A 20,508-nucleotide genomic window follows, 5' to 3' on the forward strand; every position below is an offset into this window, starting at 1 on the left:
AAACTCAAGGTACTGTGTCCTAGTAAGATGGTTATCTAAAATAACTGGACCGATGAGTTGGCCATCAATAATACCGCACCACACACGTTGACTGAGAAACGTCACTGAAAATTCGTTTCCACAGTAGTGTGCACATTTTCATTTGCCCATATATGAGAGCTGCGCATGTTGTTGATTCCGTTGCAGATGAATATTGACTCATCAGTGAACAGAATATGTGGAATTAATCAGTCACTGGCAATGATCCACTGACAGAATTCCTGTCGGGTGGCAGCATCTTCTTCATGTTGTACACTCTGCCGATGAAAGGAATACAGACCATGCTCATATACTGTGCATATCACTCTTCTTTGTGGAATACCAAGTGGGCAGCAATTCTTCTAGAGCTAGTAGTAGGGTAGCGTTCCACTACTTGAAGAATGTTCTCAGCTTCACTAAGAGTTTGTTGTATGGGATGTTCAGACACAACATTTATGCTGGGAAGCATACCATGCTCACGCAATCAGTGAAACACCCTGCTATGCACCCTACTATCTGGCACTCTGCGATTCCGAAATCAGTGTTGGTATTCTCTGACAGCAGCTCTGGAATTCACTTTGGACAAACCATAGACAAACACCATGTCAGCACACTCTGCATGTGTGAATATCTGTGGCATTTTCCCTACACAAAACTGTATTCATTGTTAAACAAATCAATTATTACACTTTTCTCTCCTATTTTTGCACCAGAAAACTTAAAGAGTATCAGAAATAATCGTTTAGTTTAAAAATTTGAACATGTTTGCACATATATAAAATCCTTCCCACATTTACCCAGGAACAAAGTCACTAATGAGATGGTGTTTGCATCCAGAACAGGTGGGGATATGTTAGGAATTGACTGTTCCCTTCTTTCTTCCCTTAGACTTATAAAATCCTTAACTAATATTACATTATCTTCTTGTTAATTTAACTTGTGAGAAACTTTATTAACATTTACAGTGCTGGTCTAGCACATAACGGCCACTACCTGTCGACTGGTTAAAATAAGTGATATTTTGGAAGTTATAACTTGTATGTACAAATATATAGTTGGACTTTCTGCTTTAAATATATATGTTTTGGCACTGCTAGTGTTAAATCTGAATTCACACATGAAACTTCAATTCACAATATTATTATTATTGTTACAGAAAAGATGGAAAACGAGTTCTGATATTTGAGTACATGCCCTGGTAAGAAACAAGTGATCTTTCTGTTTAAATTTAAATCTAAAGAAACACACAAAACCCAAGAACAAATCAAAGTTTAGCATTCATTGTGGAGTACAATGGGATACAAATCAAACACGGAGAGATGCATAGACCGACGATACACTCTCTAGAATCATATGCTTGCATTGATTTCCTGACTAACCTGCAGGAAAATTACTCATAACAACACAATGTGTGAAAATAGTATGATAAAGGTGTAACCTGAATCGTCATCAAACATTTCATTCCATCAGCTGCTGACTCGTCAGTGCCTTTGTAAATCATTTGCTCCAAACATTTCTGCTCTACACTGCCTGTTTTGAATACAAAAGCACACAAAACAAGGAGAACTTGAATGTCGGCTAACACCTACAAAACAGGAGATGATAACAAGGGTTCGAAAAGCAACAAATTTTTCTAGTAATAATGCTACTACTAATTTTACAAAAACTACAAAGCCTGCAGACCTGATAGACGTTTGCAGGAGTCATAAATTTACATTTGACACTGTGGAAAACCATCACAACTGGTACGACGTCATATTATGTCTACGGCATATTTGCATTTCCCACAAGCATTGTAATATCACATCACCTGCACGCTAAGTGTTAAGTGAGTGCTGGATTGCCACCGAAGGTGAGACACTGAACTTCAGCACCGATGCAATAACAGACACTGTCTATTACTACCAGAAGCATACAGTATACATCAGAAAAGAAAAAAAAAAGGAAGGGCAGAAAATAACTATACAGGCCCATATAGAAAAAAAACTTACAGTCAGCATTTATTTGTACATTCTGTTGACTACCACTGGTGTACTGCAACTGTCATTGTTGTCATTCCTTCTTGTAAAGGATGTGCAGGGATATGGGTGAGTGGTTGTCTCGTGGAGGTGGTGAGTAGTTACAGAAGATGAAGGCAGCCAATGGTGACAAATAATTTATTGATTTCTAAGTTACGGTGCAGACATACTACCACAGGATGCATGTGGTGTTCACAGTGGGCGGTGAATGCAGCTGTGGCAGACTGGCAATGGTGCGCTGATGTCGGCGCTTTTTGTCAATACAGTTTGGTGATTCTAGAATGAAATTTTCACTCTACAGCGGAGTGTTTCAGTTTGGTGATGACCACACTAGTTGCATGTTGTTCCGCCTTAGTGCAGTGTCAAGTTGCAGCACATCTGTTCTTGTAACTGCAGTCAGAAGGAGTCAGTGTGTGGCCCCAGTGGGAGACAGTGGATGGCCCAAGTTCAGGACCCCATGACTTTTGCCCAGATGGTTGTGACTGGCACTGTCAGACACCAGTGGCTCAGAGCTGGGAGTACTTTAGCTCAACTCCTGGCTCATCCAGGCTTCAGCTGGAGCCTGGCTGGTTGTCCCATCAGGATGGGAGATGGCAGAAGAAGTTAGTGGCTTCGTGGTGACAGTAAACACACAGGGGATGCCAATTTGAAGCCCAAATGTTGCAAAATGCCCAGCCTGCCTGGATCTTATACATGACAATGTAGAACTTGAAACTTCCTGGCAGATTAAAATTGTGTGCTGAACTGAGACTCAAACTTGGGACCTTTGCCTTTCACAGGCAAGTACTCTACTGAGGCGCTACCCAAGCACAATTCATGACCCCACCCTCATAGCTTTAATTCCATCAGTACCTTGTTCCCAACCTTCCAAACTTCGCAGATGTTCCCCTGCGAATCTTGCAAGACTAGCACTTTTGGAAGGAAGGATATTGTGGTTATCTTTTCTTCCAGGAGTGCTAGTCTTGCAAGTTTCACAGGAGAACTTCTGTGATATTTGGAAGGTAGGAGATGAGATACTTGTGGAATTAAAGCCGTGAGGATGGGTTGTGAGTCGTGCTTGGGTAGCTCAGTTGAAAGAGCACTTGCCCGTGAAAGGCAAAGGTCCCAAGTTTGAGTCTCAGAAAGGCGCACAATTTTAATCCGCCACGAAGTTTCATATCAGTGCACGCACCACTGCAGAGCAGAACTTTCATTTTGAATGTAGATCTAGCTGTGGCTGACAATGCATATGCAGCCTGCCAAGTGCTGATGAAAATTTTCAGAACGCTGGTTATTGGCCCAATGTCTGGCTTGTGATTGCAGAGCCACTGGCATGGTATTAATGCTGCATTAACGGGTATCAGCAAGCTCCTGGATTTCGGCATCAGACTGTGGCTTGAGCCTGCACCACTACACATTGCAACATCTTCACCAACCAACACTTGAGATAAAATAAGGTCGTCTTAAAAATCATGTGAACATAATCTTGCATGAATTAAATAGTCTCTCATGAGTAATTTTCTTTCACAAGGAAATTTTATTTTGGTGAAGTTTTTAAGATTAAAAGATACAGTACATTTAAATTATGTAATGCAACTGTTACTAATTCTCATTTTTAAACAATTTTATATGCTATCTTTCTCTAAGCAAAGCATTTTAATCAAATACCCTGACTGTCACAGTGGAAACGAGTGCAAACTGCTGCAGAATCATCAGGAATGGCAACCACTGTGAGGTATGTCTGCATTATTTTCATTTTGGATCTTGTAATATGACCTACTTGAGGAGTGATGCTGGACATTATGGGATATACAATGATTGTCACTGCTGCTACACAACATTAGAAAATGGGTGGCTTAACTTGAAACTTTGAAGCTGGACATTATTAGAAACACAATGATTGTCACTACTGCTACACGAAATTAGAAAAGGGGGGCAGCGTAACTTGGAACTTTGAGCTGATTTGGCAATGACACAAGAGGAGTTAGCAGTTTTGTGAGTTTCAGTTTGCAGTAGAAATATAAGGCCAAGACAAGAAGACCATATTACAGTCAGTCCTTCCAAATCAGTGGAAAGATCACAGAGACATTTCAAATCAGATTGCATCAGTAGTTTGGTGGCTGAGACAGACAATCCAAGAAGTTCTGAAGCAGCCTCACACCACAGAGCACACAGTGCAAGCTAACTGTAGAAACTAAAGTTTTAAGAAGACCAAGAACATCTTATTGGCAGGAGGAAATGCCAGAACTGGATCAGAACAATCTGGAAAGTGTTGTGTTGATTACTCGGATGTTTGCCGGTTATTCGCATCTTTCCTGCATGATATTTCAACTGCGTCTCTTGCAGACTTCTTCAGGTGCTGTCTGATACTGATTCCAGTGTGGAAAGAGTCCAGTGTTTATGCTACATTGTGCTAGGCATTCTCTCTGCAGTCTGCATCACATCTGGTGCTATGTCCACGGTGTGCACTATCCAATTGCAATGGCTCTAATATTTTCTTCTATCCATGCCTGTTCCGAATGCTGTGCATGTACTTTCTGGTTATTATCCATTGTCAATATAGCTGAATTAAGTTCTGAATGTGTCCAAGCTGTGCTAAACATTTTATCTTCTGATTGTCGTCATTTGAGTCTTCTGTGAATTAGGACATTGTTACTGTGGTGTGCCATGTTAGGTGTTCTGTCCGAAGTTCCTGCCCCCCCCCCCCCCCCCCCCCCCAGGAGCGACTGCAGTGTTATTTTCAAGCTGATTGTGTTCAAATTGTTGCTCAAGACTCGGAAGAACGTTCTCAGGTATTGTGTCTGCTGTTGTGTGAGGTACCATTTCATGTATGTCCTTTGTTACATGTACTGGGCTGTTATATCTAATTCCATCATTATACTTGTGTACCTTGGGATGTGGATGTTGCCCACGTTGCGTCTTCAGAAGATCCAGTGCTGAGTTCCAAGCCAAGCTCAGCTGGAAACCGGTCTCCCGGTAAATGAGATTCTCCATTATCTTAATCTCAATGCATTCTCTGATAATGCTGTCACAGTATCTTGATGTTAGTGTTAAAATCTTGGCTTCATTGTACTTCATAAAAATGATTGAGTTCTAAACAATGCTCGGCAATTGCTGACTTGGTTGCCTCTCTCGGTCTGGTGTGCCTTTGGTGCTCTTTGCACCTGATGTCCACAGTCCTGGTCATCTGGCCGATGTATGCCGTACCACATTCACATGGTACATGCTAAATGCCCAGTTTCTGTAGACGAAGGTCATCCTTCACACTCCCTAACCGAGCCTTAATCTTGGTAGGTGGATGGAACATGCTTTTAATGTTATTTGAGGAGGATTCTACTGAATTTGGCACATATTGGCCCAAGATATGGCAAATGTGCAACATTTTGCATTTCTTCTTATATCTCCTCAGGAACCAGTGGTGGGGAAACAGGGCGCAGTGTCTTTTGAACATCTTGAGAAGAGTATTCACTTTTGTAGAACACAGATTGTAGATGTTCTATCTCCGTCACCAAATTATCCTGATCTGACAGAGTTCATGCCTGGTGAACCAGTGTTCTGAGTACACTGTTTTTCTGTGCTGGGTGGTGGCAACTGCTGGCTTGCAGATATAAGTCAGTGTGAGTGGGTTTGCCATACACACTGTGACTAAGGTACCATTTCCCTTGCTCTTAACAAGTACATCTAGGAAAGGGAGTACCCCATCCTTCTCCAGTTCTTTGGTGAATTTAATCTTAAGGTGGCGTGAGTTTAGGTGGTCCAAGAAAACATCGAGCTTTACCCTCCCATGGGGCCATATGACAAAGGTTGCGGCCTTCGTCAGTGCAGTGGAGCAGGTGATCATGAAACTTCCCGCTGTGAGGCTGAAGAAGTCCGATGAGAGATATGTAGGGTGCTCACTAAAACCAAGCTGCCCAAATCAAACATCTCCAATGGCGAGAGGTTGGCCCTCAAACAACTGTGGGAAGATGACAGCCTTGTAGTGCTACCAGCAGATAAGGTGAACGCGACCGTCATCCTACAGAAGGCAGATTACGACAGTAAGGTGCAGACCAATAGAAAGGGACCCCACAGACTAGGTGGATAAGAATACCCTGGCTCTTCTAAAGGAAACCAGCCTTCCAGAAAAGATCAGCTAAGAGCTAAAGCGACAGTACCACCCAGATTTTATGGCCTGCCTAAGGTGCACAAGGAAGGAGTTCCTTTATATCCAATAGTCAGCAATATTGGTGCAGCCGCCTACCTCGCTGCTCAACACCTTAAGAAGATGCTCTCACCATATGTGGAGAAGTGTACCTATCACATTCGCAACTCAGAGGATTTCCTACAACGCCTCAGGCATCTACAGATATTTAACTCTGACATTACGGTCAGTTTCGACATGGCCTTCCTGTTCACTTGCGTACCACTGAATGATTCACTTGAGCTGACTGGAGAAAAGTGCGAAGGTGCTCTCCTGGACTTATTCAGACACATACTGACTTCGACGTACTTCCTATATGGGGGTCAATTCTACGAGCAAACGGAAGGGTGGGGGGGGGTGGGGGGGTTGGGGGGGGGGAGGGGGGGGGAGGACGGGGGAAAGGGAGGGAGGGAGGGAGAGAGAGAGAGAGAGAGAGAGAGAGAGAGAGAGAGAGAGAGAGAGAGAGGGAGAGAGAGAGAGGGAGAGAGAGAGAGAGAGAGACATACCCACCTGAAAGTCAAGGCAAAATGGGAAAAGAAATCTTTAAACAATCTGAGTGAATTCTGATGTAAAATAATTGGTTTGTTTTGGACAAATATGGTTCACAGTAATAAAATAATTTATACAGCAAATCAAGAATACCAAAGTTCTAGAAACCAAACAGTGGGCTCACAGCTACTCCACTCTTTAAACAAGAACAGACCAGAGAAATGGAAAGCAACACTCAAAGAAATGAACTTTGTCAAGTCAAGTAGGAAAGCATGGAGAGTCTTGAATGGGCTAACCGGCAAGCAACATCTCACCTCAAAAAGCTGTATCCTAAATTGAGTCCCAATCTCATTGCCAACCAGATCGCAGACCTCACAAGGGTAAAGAGAGACAAGAATCATACCAGAGCAGTAAAATGTAAACTCTCTAACCTCAAGCGCAGTGCCCAAGAAACAAGCCGCTTTTCAGGGCCTTCCCATAGCGGAAGCAGAAAGTGCTGTCAAACAACTGAAAGTCGGTAAGGCTGCTGGCCCCGACAACATCTATAATGAATTTATTAAGAACATGGGCCCACACTGCATATGCTGGCTCACTTCACTCTTCACTTACATACTCAAAAAGAACAAACTTCCCATACCATTCAAACTGTCGAAAGTTATAGCCACTCTCAAACCTGGCAAGCCTGACGACAGCCCTGAAAGTTACCACCCTATAGCACTGCTCAGTTGTACATTCAGACTTTTGGAACGAGTCCTCCTAACCAGAATAGCACCGTTCATCGAGGCTGCCACCCCTCCTGAACAAGTTGGCTTCAGACAAGGACACAGCTGCACCGATCAAGTTCTTGCCCTAACTACCCATATTGAAGCAGGTTTCCAAGGCCACCTGAAATCAACAGCTGTCTTCATCGACCTGACAGCCATGTATGACTCTGTCTGGCAACAGGGACTGATTTACAAGCTACTGCAAGTTGTACCAAGTCGAGAAATTGTCGATATAATATCCAGCATGCTTAGTGAAAGGCAATTTGAAGTGTTTCTAGGCAGCTCTCAAAGCCACAAACGGAAGCTAAATAATGGACTACCACAGGGATTTGTTTTAGCCCCATCACTATTCAATTTATACATTAATGATTTAGGTTTGTTTATAAATAAATAAATCTTCTGCTACCAGTCATTTATAATGGATCAAATCAGAACATTAATGATTTACCAACCAAAATATCAACTAAATTCATCTATGCTGATGACATCGCACTGGTAGCACAGAGCAGTAATTTCGAAGATGGTGAATGAATCTGGAGAAGACGTCAACTTTCTTTAAGACCTGCAGATTGATCCCAAGCACATCAAAAACTGAAGTCTCTTCTTTCCACCTAGTGAATTAATGGTGCGAACTACAAACCAAGAGTTCTGCTCAATGGACAAATGTTGACGTACAATCCTTTCCCAAAATATCTCGGAATCACTCTAGATAGAACCCTGAATTACAAAGAGCACATCACCAAGCTTTCTCATAAAGTTGCTGCAAGGAACAACATACTTCATAAGCTCAGTGGTACCACCTGGGGAACCTCTGCTGACTGTCTGCATTTAACTGGCATCAGTCTTGTGTACTCTGCTGCCGAGTATTGTGCACCTGTCTGGTTGGAAAGTGTACATGTGAAGAAGGTAGACACAAAACTTAACAACACAATGCACGGCTTTACTGGTTCCATCAAATCAAACCCATGCCACTGGTTACCTGTACTGAGTCACATCACTCCACCTCACTTAAGGCGGAAACAAGCTCTACTGAGGGAGGCCAAGAAAATCTCTGCATCACCTTCTCTACCATTGCACCAGGAATTCTGTCATCTGCCACAGGAAAGATTGCGATCAAGACGACCAGCAAGTGTTACTGCAGGACAACTCATCGTGGATAGTTTTGATCTAAATGAAAGCTGGAAGCATGAATGGTCAACAAAAACATTGGGAACAAGAGCCCATCACCTTGATCCCACAAAGAAGCCAAAAGATTTGATCTACCGAGGAAACTTTGGTGCCGCCTCAACAGGTTAAGGACTGGACATGGTTGTTGTAGCTACTTCAGGTACAAATTGGGCTGGATCAGTTCACCAATGTGTGAATGTAATCAAGAAGAGCAGACAATTGAACATCTAGTCCAACGCTGTCCACTTCATTCATACCCTGGAATTCCCAATGACTTGTTCGCTCTCACACCCAGCTTAATTAACTGGTTGAAAAACACGGACTTTAAGGTTTAATCTTGTCTTATATCATATGTATATTGTATAAAATCATTTGCCTTATGTCAACTGTATATTGAATAAAATCACCATACGAATAAATAAATAAACTTACCCGGTCAAAGAAACATAAGAAACATCTATCTACTATTGTATTTAAAATGGCACATGTGTGAGGGTATTAACATTTGCCCTGCATTTATGAATGGGTATGATGCTGTTATAACACAATGGAAGGGATAGTTGCTACTCACACATAGCGCAGATGCCGAGTTGCAGAAAGGCACATCAAAAAGACTGTTGAAAAGTAGCTTTTGCCCAACAAGGTCTTTGTCAAAAATAGACAGTACACGCGCACACACACGCACACACACACACACACACACACACACACACACACACACACACACGATCACAGTCTCTGGCTGCTGGAGCCAGACTGCTCTTAATGTGTTGGGTGTTTGTGCAAAAGAGTGTATAACTGCAGACAGCCCAATAAAATAATTTCTGAAAAATATTTATTTTGTTACATGATTACAACAAGTGTTCTCTTTGAAAAATATCACAGTATAAAATATATTGTATGCTGATACAGCTGCAACAGAAATGCAGACATAAAAGCAAGGAGAAATTCCATTTCCTGCATATAAAAAATGCAGTTTTAAGTACTAATAATGCATATAGCTGACTGTTGTGGTTCAACAGCTGACTTATCACTTTATAAAAAAACAAATCTGACTGAAAAATCAGTCAACCTCTGTCAGTGTTCAACTATTCTCTAATATATGCGACCATAGGCTTCCAATTCCAATTTACTGTTGTTCTAATGGTGTTATGTGGAGAAGTGAAACACTTTGGATTTCAAATAACCAGCATAAACATTGTCTAAAATGAGAGAAAGGCAACCAGTCACATGCAGCAGACTGATACTTGGAGCACAGTAACACATAACAGAGAATAGCATTCACACTAGCTTTAGAGCACTAGCTCCTTTTCCAGCAAAGATACCCAAGATGACAAGATTTGCCATGGCCACATGAGTGTGCAGTTGGGTCTCAGTGTGTGAATAAGTGTATTATTGCTGACAAAAGAGCTAGTGTGAAGGCTGTTTTCTGTTACGTGTAACTGTGCTTCATGCATCGATCCACTATAGGTGAGGGGTTGCCTTTCCCTTATTTTACATATTGCTCCATCCAGTAATTTCCATTATTGCAACATGATCAATGGAAATATTTTAACATCTCACAGCTGCACAAAGCAACTCTTAATATATAAAACTTGGACGAAGTACAGCTAATACATTCATCAAAATACTGTTCTTCATAGCACTACCTGCTAGTGTTAAGACAAATTGTAAAATAAAATTACTTAGCATCAAATCAATGCTAAATTACAGTTAATTTTCTAAGTTTCACCAATGTAGTGACTTCAGAAATTCTGAAACATTTCACTGATCTTCGCTACCAAAATAACAAACACATCATCAAAATAAAAGCTGTGGAAAAGTGTTAAATTTTTCTCCACTACCAAAGTACAGGGGAAGAAAGCAGTTTCACTGTATAATTTATACAATGCATTATTGTTTAATACTATACTTACACACTGTGTCAGTCTAGCAACACTGCCATGTTATCTGATGATGGGTTTCATTGAAACATCAGACTATAAAACCAGAAATATTGAAGTACTGCAGACACTTGTGTAAAAGTAACAAATTATTACAGAACTATTTACATCACAGGAGACAAAATACAATGTCAAAACAGTAACAGTCCTGTAATACTAGTATTGATCTGCAGAAAGTGTTTTTAGTCCAAATCTGTATTTTGTGAATGATGTTAACATTACACTTTATTTTCAAAAAAAGTTGCCAGATGATGGATCTTAAATATCAATTATTATGTCAAGTCTATAAAATACCTTAAAAATAACTGTTTAGTGGAAAGTCTGATGCCAAGTAGTGAGGCTGGCAGGGTGACAGTGAGTAGAAAAAATTACCTTTTACTGAGAACTGAAAAGTCTCCAACCTACCCTCACTCATCTCTCTTTCCGCACCTATTTGAGCTGTGTGTCTATCACCATATTCTTCTTTTATTCTCCAGATGTATCTCCCACTTCCTAGTGCTGACATCACTCTACCATTCACATCTACCTCTACAGCAAGTGCAGCATGTGATGGTGCGCGAGCTTGCTTACACACACACACACACACACACACACACACACACACACACACACACACACCAGTGCTACCTCCTGATCCTGCTACTGACATACCGGTCTGCAACAATAATGGAAAGGATGTGATCCAAGAAACTCGTGAACATGTATACGGAAACTATTAGTTTGACCCACTTGTCACTTGTTTCATCCTCTTAATGTTGCTGCAATGGAGCGGCTTATCTGCCTGCCCTTTGTTCTCATGCAGTTTGCCACTTACTCAGTGACTTACTGTTTTCATAACAACCAGCAGTGGCACTTCTTGCTGCCACTGATCAATTGTGTGTGTGACACAAGTAGCTTTGTTACTGACAATGAGTGAAAATACAAACTATATTTCCCAGAGTTATCCAAACTTCTAAGTGCTTTGGATGGTATTATTTACCTCATCGATTTAGTGTCTATTACAGGTTCCTATTCCTCAGCACAGAGTTTCTACTGTCATATTGCTCAAGGATAATGACAGATTAATTATTAGAAAAGAAACTGCAGTAAATTGTACATAAAACTGTATGAATGTTGCGTCATCATTAATAAAGAGAACTGACTTTGTTGGCATATTTTGACTTTTTCCATCATTGCAAAGTCATTGATTTGATAATATTACTGACTGGCTTGGGTGACGATGGCTAAATATGTACTATACATCAGTCATATTGTAAACAAATTGTAATCAGCAGATGAATAAAATGGTTAATGCTCAACCACGTAACAAGTATTTGCATTTTGTGTATTATGCCATTCAAGACGATTAACAATGGCGATAGTGTAAAATGTATCAGGCATGTCTATTTGTTACAGGAACTTCTTTATTTAGCTCCACTACTTGGCAGAGTTATTTTGTTTAGTATAGAATAAAGAAATTGCAAATTAAACAAGACCCATCTAAAAGTTGAGCACATGCAATAAAAAATTCAGCAGTGAAATCAATTACATTAAAAATTACCATTATATATCCTGCTCTTCTATGTATAATTTCTGGATTCTTACTTAAATGTCTTTTTTCACTGCACTTTCCTCTCTCTGGAAAGTGAAATCTGATGACTAGGACTGAGGGAACTTTGAAGCAGGCTGTGTTTCATCTGGACTAAAATCAATAAGTGGATCTTGTTCATCCACAGGCTGGGCACTTTGTTTAGGAGAGGTAGCATCTGGAGATGAAATACTCTCATAGCTCGTGCGTTGTTCAATCAGGCGTGCAGGAGCACTCCTACTGGTGTCGGCAGCTGGTGAAGCCTCAGGTGCTGGAACCAACAAGCGCGAACTTTCCGATGCACTGCCTGCAGCATACCGGTATGCACCACGCCCTCTTATACGTCGACTGAGTGAACTTCCTGGAATAAAAGATAGCACAATCATGACTTAGGAGCAGCATATTTTAAAGTAATAATCTCTGTGTTTACAAATGTTCTTTTTCTTATGTGTGTGCAAAATTGTATTAATTAGTAGAACATGCTGGAACCCATTCTGTTACGCCACTGCAATAGGAGGTGGTTCCAACTTCCAAGATATGTCAGAGAAACTGCAGGTAATTCCTCAAAGAGATACAAAATATGAAAACTTTAATCACATGAAGAAAGCTGATAAAATAAAAATAACTAACGAGATTGATAAAGAAAGGGATGGAAATTTCAAACAATTTTATATCCAAAAGTGTCTGTTATGTCATGCCAGAACCAAGTTTTATTATGTTGAATTAAGGTTATGACTGTCAAAGCAGTTTTCATCTGAGGTACAGCCTCCAACATCAATGGAAAAGTGAGGTTGGTGAAGTTAATTAGTGAGAGTATAGAAAGTTGGTATGGGGCAATAATGGTCAAATTATATCTGCTGTCATGGATATGAGGACTAGGACTTTTTTTGGGTAAACCATGAAAACTGACTATCCTCCATTAAAAGTTTATTTTTTTCTTGATCATGAGCATGGAACATAGACACCACAGATACTTGTTCAAAATTATCTATTATTCATCAAAATGTGCAGTCCATTCAAAATAAAGTACACCAACTTGAAGTTGGTATGCATTACAGAACACTGGTGTCGAGATAATGAATTGTAGCATATAGAGCTATTGTCTTAAGAATGTGCAAGTTGCTACTGTAAAACTACTGCAATAGGTGGAGGATGTTGTATTCACATCAGAGATGACACCCATTTTAAAACTACAGATGATGTGATCACAATTAGACAATGGAAAATGTAAGTTGGAATATCAACATCATATAGGTGACACGTTGAGTTCCAGACAACAACTCAGACCGGAATGCATTGTCAAGTTCAGCATCAATCTGGAGTGGGGTAGGGAAGGGGTAGGGATAATAGGGTACAGGTAGGGGGAGAGAAGAGCACTGTCTGGCAGAGCATGCAGGGACTAGATGGAGGCATGACAAAGACTGACAGACACAGTGTTGGGAGGCTGTAGGGCACAGAGTGGGGACGGGGACAGGAGCAGAAAAGGAGAGGAACAGGGAAGAGGAAAGACGGGTGGGTGCATTGGCAGAGGGTGACACACAATGAGGGTGAGGGGACATGAATAGGGAGGAGGTGACAGGATAGAGGGAGCAGTAACTGTTGGCTGGAGGGTGTGGTGACAATAAGTTACCATAAGTTCAGGATGGGATAATTTTGGGAGCAGAGAATGTGCTGTAAGAATAACTCGCATCACTGCAACTCAAAAAAGCTAGTGGAGGAGGGGAGTACCCAGAGGTCCCAGTTTCAGAAGCAGCCACTGAAATCAAGCATGTTATGTTCAGCTGCATGATGTGCCACAGGGTGGTCTACCATGATCTTGGCCACAGTTTTGGCAGTGGCTGTTCTTCCTGGTGGACAGCTGGTTTGTAGTCACACCAATATAAACAGCTGCGCAATGATTGCAACAGAGCTGGTATATGAAATGGCTGCTTTCACAGGTGGCCCGGCCTCTGATGGGGTAGGAGAAGCCTGTGACAGGACTGGAAGAGGAAGTGCTGGGTGGGTGGATTGGGCATGTTTTGCACCTGGGTCTTCCACGGGGATATTATCACTGCAGCAAGGGGTTGGGTTTGGGAGTGGCAAAGGGACGGACTAGGATGTTGTGTAGGGTGGGTGGGCAACAGAACATTACTTTTAGGAGGGGTGGGAAGAATCTTGGGTAGGATGTCCCACATTTCAGGGCATGATGATAGGTATTACCTATTGTAATGCCCTGGTATGAGGGACATCTTACCCAAGATCCTTCCAGCCCTTCTATAGTGGTGTTTTGACATCCACTCATCCATCTTCCACAATATCCTTGTCCATCCTTAGTAAAATGTAGTGAATTTAAAATGGCTGTGGTGTGTGTGCGCGCACGTGCGTGTTTGTGTGTGTGTGTGTGTGTGTGTGTGTGTGTGTGTGTGTGTGCGCGCGCGCGTGCGTGTGCGGGCGCGCGCGCTTGCGTGCCACTCTCCTGGTGCAATGGGGACACAATCTTTAAAAAACTAATCAAAGTCCTGGAAGAGTCTGAACTAGCAATCCTGAAAGAAAGGATATTGCGGAGTGCACACTCCGCTGCAGAGTGAAAATCTCATTCTGGAAACATTCCCCAGGCTGTGGCTAAGCCATGTCTCCACAACATCCTTTCTTCCAGGAGTGCTAGTTCTGCAAAGTTCGCAGGAGAGCTTCTGTGAAGTTTGGAAGGTAGGAGACGAGATACTGGCAGAAGTAAAGCTGTGAGGACGGGGCGTGAGTCGTGCTTGGGTAGCTCAGATGGTAGAGCACTTGCCCGCCAAAGGCAAAGGTCCCGAGTTTGAGTCTCAGTCCGGCACACAGTTTTAATGTGCCAGTAAGTTTCATTTTTAGCACTTTTTGCATGGCACAAATGGTAAACACTGTTACGAAGATATAAAAAATTTCAGTATCAGCTTTAGACCATGTACTTACAGATATTGACAGGGAAATTGTAAAGTATTTTTGATCATTACTGTCAAATAAGAAAGGTAAAGAAGGTCTTGGTAAAACCCGGAAAACTGCAGTCCCGCAAAAGGACCTTTTTGGAACATAAAATATGTACTTTTTCTTTGGGGAGTGGGAGCCCTAATCTCTCTAATCTTATGTTCATGGTCTTTACATGAAATGTCTGTTGGAAGCAGTAGAATCATTCTGCTATCAGCCTCAAATCCTGGTTCTCTAAATTTCCTCAATAGTGCTCCTCAAAAAGAACTTCTTTCCTCCAAAGATTCCAATTGGAGTTCCCTAAGCATCTCCCTCCCCCTCCTCCTCCCTGCTCCACACCTCTTCTGTACCCCCACTACCCACACCAGGCAAGATCACTACTAACTGCAGCAATACACCACAGCACCCAGAGAAATCAATGACCATGTGTGTACATGAGTTGTACATGTATAAATGTGGGTATGTTTGTCTTTCATCTGATGAAGGACTTTGTTTGAAAGTTGATTTTTTCCAACAGTCTGCTTCCCAATGTACCTGACTGACCTTTAGGGCCTATCTATCCAAAGTATATTTATCTCATTTCGGTTTTTCCATTGTTTTAATGAGGTCCAAAAATAACTCTTTTCTCTTTAAATGGAATGTTCTATGTATTTTTTTCCATTTTGGCACTTGTAGTATGTAAAACTGGCGTGTTACAGCTGATACAGAAATGAAGGTACAGATACAATGTATTGTGGGAGGTCTTTGCTGCAAATTAATTTATTGATGCGTTTCGATACACATCATCAGACATAGCTGTAGTAAGAAAAAAGAAATACAATATAAATGATGTCTAAGGAAAGATATGTGCAACAGTGCACCACAGTTTCCATCAATACTGACAATAAAGTACATAAACAAACCACATTAAACTGGGCACAGAAGATACTGAAAATACAGCTCTCATGTATATGGAGCCAGGTGCCAAACTGATTGTACACTGAGAAATGTAGTCGTAAGGAAAACAGTTGCCATCAACAGATAGTGTTAGTAACAATACAGACAATAGCTCGCTCTCAGAGAACATAACCAATGGGGAAGCATATGATGAATATATCGATTATGTACTGTGCGAGTATGGAAACCTTGGAGGAAGCCATACAGGCACAATATTTTAAAAAAATGTGAATTATGTAATGTACAAGGTAAAAAGTAAATGTAACAAAATATAAAGACTTAATGCAAAAAGTTTTTGAATGCATGGTGTCTGTTACTTTGGAAGGACAGACACCATGCAGATCCCGCAGCTGTGAAACACCGTATGTAAATTGAATAGGGATGACTGCTATCACCTGCAGTGGGACATTCAGCAGTATCAGCGGTGATGAGTGAAAATGTGTACCAGACCACGTTTCGAACTCGGGAACTCCTGCTTGCTAGGCAGGTGTGGTAACCACAGCGCCATCTGGGACACAACGTTACTGCAACTGCACAGACTATCTCAGTACAGGACTGCAGGTAGGTGGCTCTCGGTAAGAGTGCGGATCGACCATGAGGCATACTGAGATAGTCTGTGCAGCTGAGTCCGTGCAGTTGCCATAACGCTGTGTCCTGGATGGCACAGTGGTTACACCTGCCTAGTAAGCAGGAGTTCTGGGGTTTGAATCCCCATCCGGTACACATTTTCGCTTGTCACCGCTGATTCCGCTTGATGTCCCAGTGCAGCTGATAGCAGTCATCCTCCTTCAGTTTACATTTTCATGCAAAAAGTTAGCTTTTAAAATTATAAAACACAGAGGAATTTAAAAAATTACAATATATAAATAAAGAAACATTTTGACATAAACAATTTTAATAAAGACATGGAATATGACTGTTTTACAAACATTTTACAGTATCGGTTAGGATAACATAATATTTTTTATCCCAGGAGATACAGTAATAAAAAAGAAGTTAAAAATCTATGTGTATGTAGATAACATTAAAACATAAAATGACAGACAATAACTTGATAATACAGCTCATTAAAAACTTACAAACAGACTGTGATAAAAAGTTAAAAATGAAACCTATGCTAAACCGATTGTAAGAGAAGCATTGTGTATCAATGCCAAATATAGCTGTGAGGAGGCCCCTTGCGGGGCAGGTCCGGCCACCTTGGTGCAGGTCTTATTACATTCAACGCAACACTGGGCGACCTGCGCGCCGTATGGGGATGAAATGTTGATGAAGACAACACGACACGACAACCAGTCCCTGAACGGATAACAATGAACCCTGGCAGCTGGCAGGTTCACATCGCAAAGAGGAATAACATGCACAAACATGTGAGCCCACAAGCTGACAAGGCAACTGCCGACTGCTTTTGATGACACTACCAACACTGGTTCCAAACACAAGCAACACAAGGGACACCACAAACAATCTGCAGCAGCTAATACACGCAGCTCTTCACATGCCACCACACAGAATACCACAACAACACTGACCAGCTTTCCACTGGCCATAATATGAAACTACGCTTGCCTCAGCAAGCTAAGCCAATAGGAAACACTCCCCCACCACATACCACACAAAACGTTCCAGGGAGTGTGCATCACTGTACGTGGGAAACAAAACACATTACACAAACCTCCTCAGCTTCCTCAAAGCTTAGGGAGTAGAACGTCACATGTACAGAACCCAGGACAAATAAACACAAATATATGTCCTGAAAAGGGCTGACTTAACAATCCCAAATGACATCATACAGGCAGAAATTGCTGCACTCGGCTGGTGCTGCATGAGCATGAGCTGGATGCACAGTTTCTTCACACACAGACCACAACCAAATTACCTTGTGGAGCTGGCCAACATGGCTCACTCCTGCAGCTTTTTGAAGCAGACACTCCTGCTTCATACGCTAATAGTGTTTGAAATATACACACCACCATGAGCCCCCTCCCCCCCCCCCCCTCCAACAATGCCAGTGGTTTGGCCATGCGGCCACACAATGTAGCAAACGTGCTGGCAACCACACAGCACAACACTGCAAACCAGGCCCATGCACAACCACTAAATGCGCCAATGTGGTGGAGCACATGTGGCGAATTATAGAGCGTGCAACACATGCAAAGATGCTCTGAGGTGTAATAATTCCAAGGAAAACCTAGTGGTTACCAGAACAGCTCTAAGATGTCCCCCCTCCCCCCTCCTCATCCAGTGAGCTGCTTCCCAAGCAATACCGAATCAACTCCGATTGTGGCACACAGGGGCAACAAAATTCCCAGGGAACAAAGCAAAGGAACACGAAGAACAAGAAGGTGAATGCTGCCACACTGAAACAAATATAATGAAATGTACAAATACAGGTACAAAGTCAACAAGACAGCCAAACCACAACTCACATTACTGCTCCCCATCCTCACCAAACTGGCAACACAGGCGACCTCAAATGAAACACAAACACACAAGCCAGCCCAACCACTAGGCAAACACAAAACCAATGACCTCAAACACAACAATCAACACATCAGCCAACAGAACACACATCTTTACAACAATCAAAGGTGCAATGCACACACTAGCCCCCATGCGTACATGGCAGATATCCTCCAGAAAGATATTGGCTTCGTCATCACATACGGCACATAGCTTGTAATGGTCCCTCCCCACCAGTGCATGGCTGCTACATAAACAGCTTTCACTGCACTACTTACACTTTTCCATGTCTAATACATCACAACCACCCCAAAACACAAACAACGAAACACTGACACAGATCCTGTTCTGGAATGCAGACAGGGTCACCAATAAAAGGGTTGAACTAGCCATGTTTATGGAGGAGGAGGGAATCCAGATGCTATTGTGAACGAAACTAAGCTCCAGCCACACAGACAACTACACTTTCCAGGCTATTGCATATATCATACTGACTGACCAAACAGCGCAGCTGTAAGTGGATCAGCAATCATCATACACCAAGACACAGAACACACAAACAGCGAGCTCTCTGCACTTGAAAGATTAGAGGCCACAGCTGTCAGGGTCAAGTTCAATGGAGCAAACATTATAACACACGATACCAGCACAATACTCAACACAGCACCATGAGTAATAGATGCTGATGATCTCAATGCTAAACACACTGACTGGAACTCACACATATGAAATGCCAATGGCAGAAAACTATACGAACATGCAATAAGCTGAAACTACATTACACTAGCACCGGCCAAGCTGACGCTCATAGCCCATCAGAGTGATCACAGGCCAGATGTGATAGATGTGGCCCTCATTAAAGTCATCACAGTCATACTCAATGCTGAAATTGTAAACGCACTGGCCTCAAACTGCACCCCTGTTATTCTTCACATGGAAGAGACACTGCATTACAATGAACAATGCAGGATACTGAACTACAAGGGCGCGAACTGGACACTGTTCAAGGAAATGCTTGATAGTCTTATCCCAGTGACTCATGAAATTATGCAAACCACACAGACTGATCAAGCTGTCAAAGCACCCACCATCACGGTTCAGGGTGCAGTAGCTGACGCCATTCCAACAATCATGCCACAACAACACTCAGCGGCACTGCCCTAGGAAATCCAGGGGCCAATCTTCCAGGAGATGATCTCACTGAGAAACCATCTCAGGAGATATTGCCAGCATACCAAGCACATGCTGTACAAACAGCACATTAACAGGCTCCAGGGTATCACACAGGGAAAGTTACCAACATTTAAACCCCATAGTGGGACAACACACTTGCAAGGCTAGATCCCACACAACCTGGTGTGTGGAAACTAGCACGTCACTTCACCAAGGAGAAACACTACATACCAACTCTACAAGGACCTGACAGACCAGCATACATGCAGTGGAGCAAGCTGAAATGATGGCCAGAAATTTAGTACTAAATCTGGTTTGCTCTGGCCCAGCTTTCACACTTGAAACATACCAGGAGACCACATGACTTGTTCACGGCCCACGCGCAATGAAATGAGATGAACTAGCACATTTGAGATCTCATGGGTCATCAGACATACCATAGCTAGAAAAGCTGCTGGTCCTGATGGCATTCAAAATCGTGTCCTCCAGTTGACTACACTGCGAATGCCATCCAGTGACACCAACACTTCCCTGACTATTGGAAGGCAGCCAAGGTCCTGATGGTCAGGAAGCCAGGGAAAGAACACTCCCTCCCACAAAATTACTGACCGATCAGCCTGCTGTGCTTACTCAGCAAAGTTGTTGAGTAGGTAATTCTTAAACAGCTCACTAGGCACTGCATCACTAATAACACTCTGAGGCCGGAGCAATTCAGATTCAGGGATCACCATTCAACAGCACACCACCACCTTTGTGTAGTTGAAGATATCATATATGGCCACAACACCAACAAAGCAACAGAAGCTCTGCTCCTGAACACAGAAAAGGCCTTCGATCATCTATGGCACAAAGGTCTCATTCGCCAGCTCAC

At 42.3% G+C, this 20,508-nt stretch overlaps 1 protein-coding gene across 1 annotated transcript in view; it reads right to left on the reverse strand.

Moving 5' to 3' along the window:
• Positions 1-9,433: 9,433 nt before the first annotated feature.
• The window catches only part of LOC124621792 (transmembrane protein 184C), a 76,026-nt gene continuing 64,951 nt past the window's right edge, over positions 9,434-20,508 (reverse strand). Inside the window, exon 8 of the mRNA XM_047147225.1 lies at positions 9,434-12,486. Within this exon, the coding sequence (XP_047003181.1) occupies positions 12,197-12,486 (290 nt within the window). The 3' untranslated portion in view covers positions 9,434-12,196. The remainder of the gene's footprint in view (positions 12,487-20,508) is intronic.

This window comes from Schistocerca americana, chromosome 7 (genome assembly GCF_021461395.2).
Source record: "Schistocerca americana isolate TAMUIC-IGC-003095 chromosome 7, iqSchAmer2.1, whole genome shotgun sequence".
Taxonomy (NCBI): domain Eukaryota; kingdom Metazoa; phylum Arthropoda; class Insecta; order Orthoptera; family Acrididae; genus Schistocerca; species Schistocerca americana.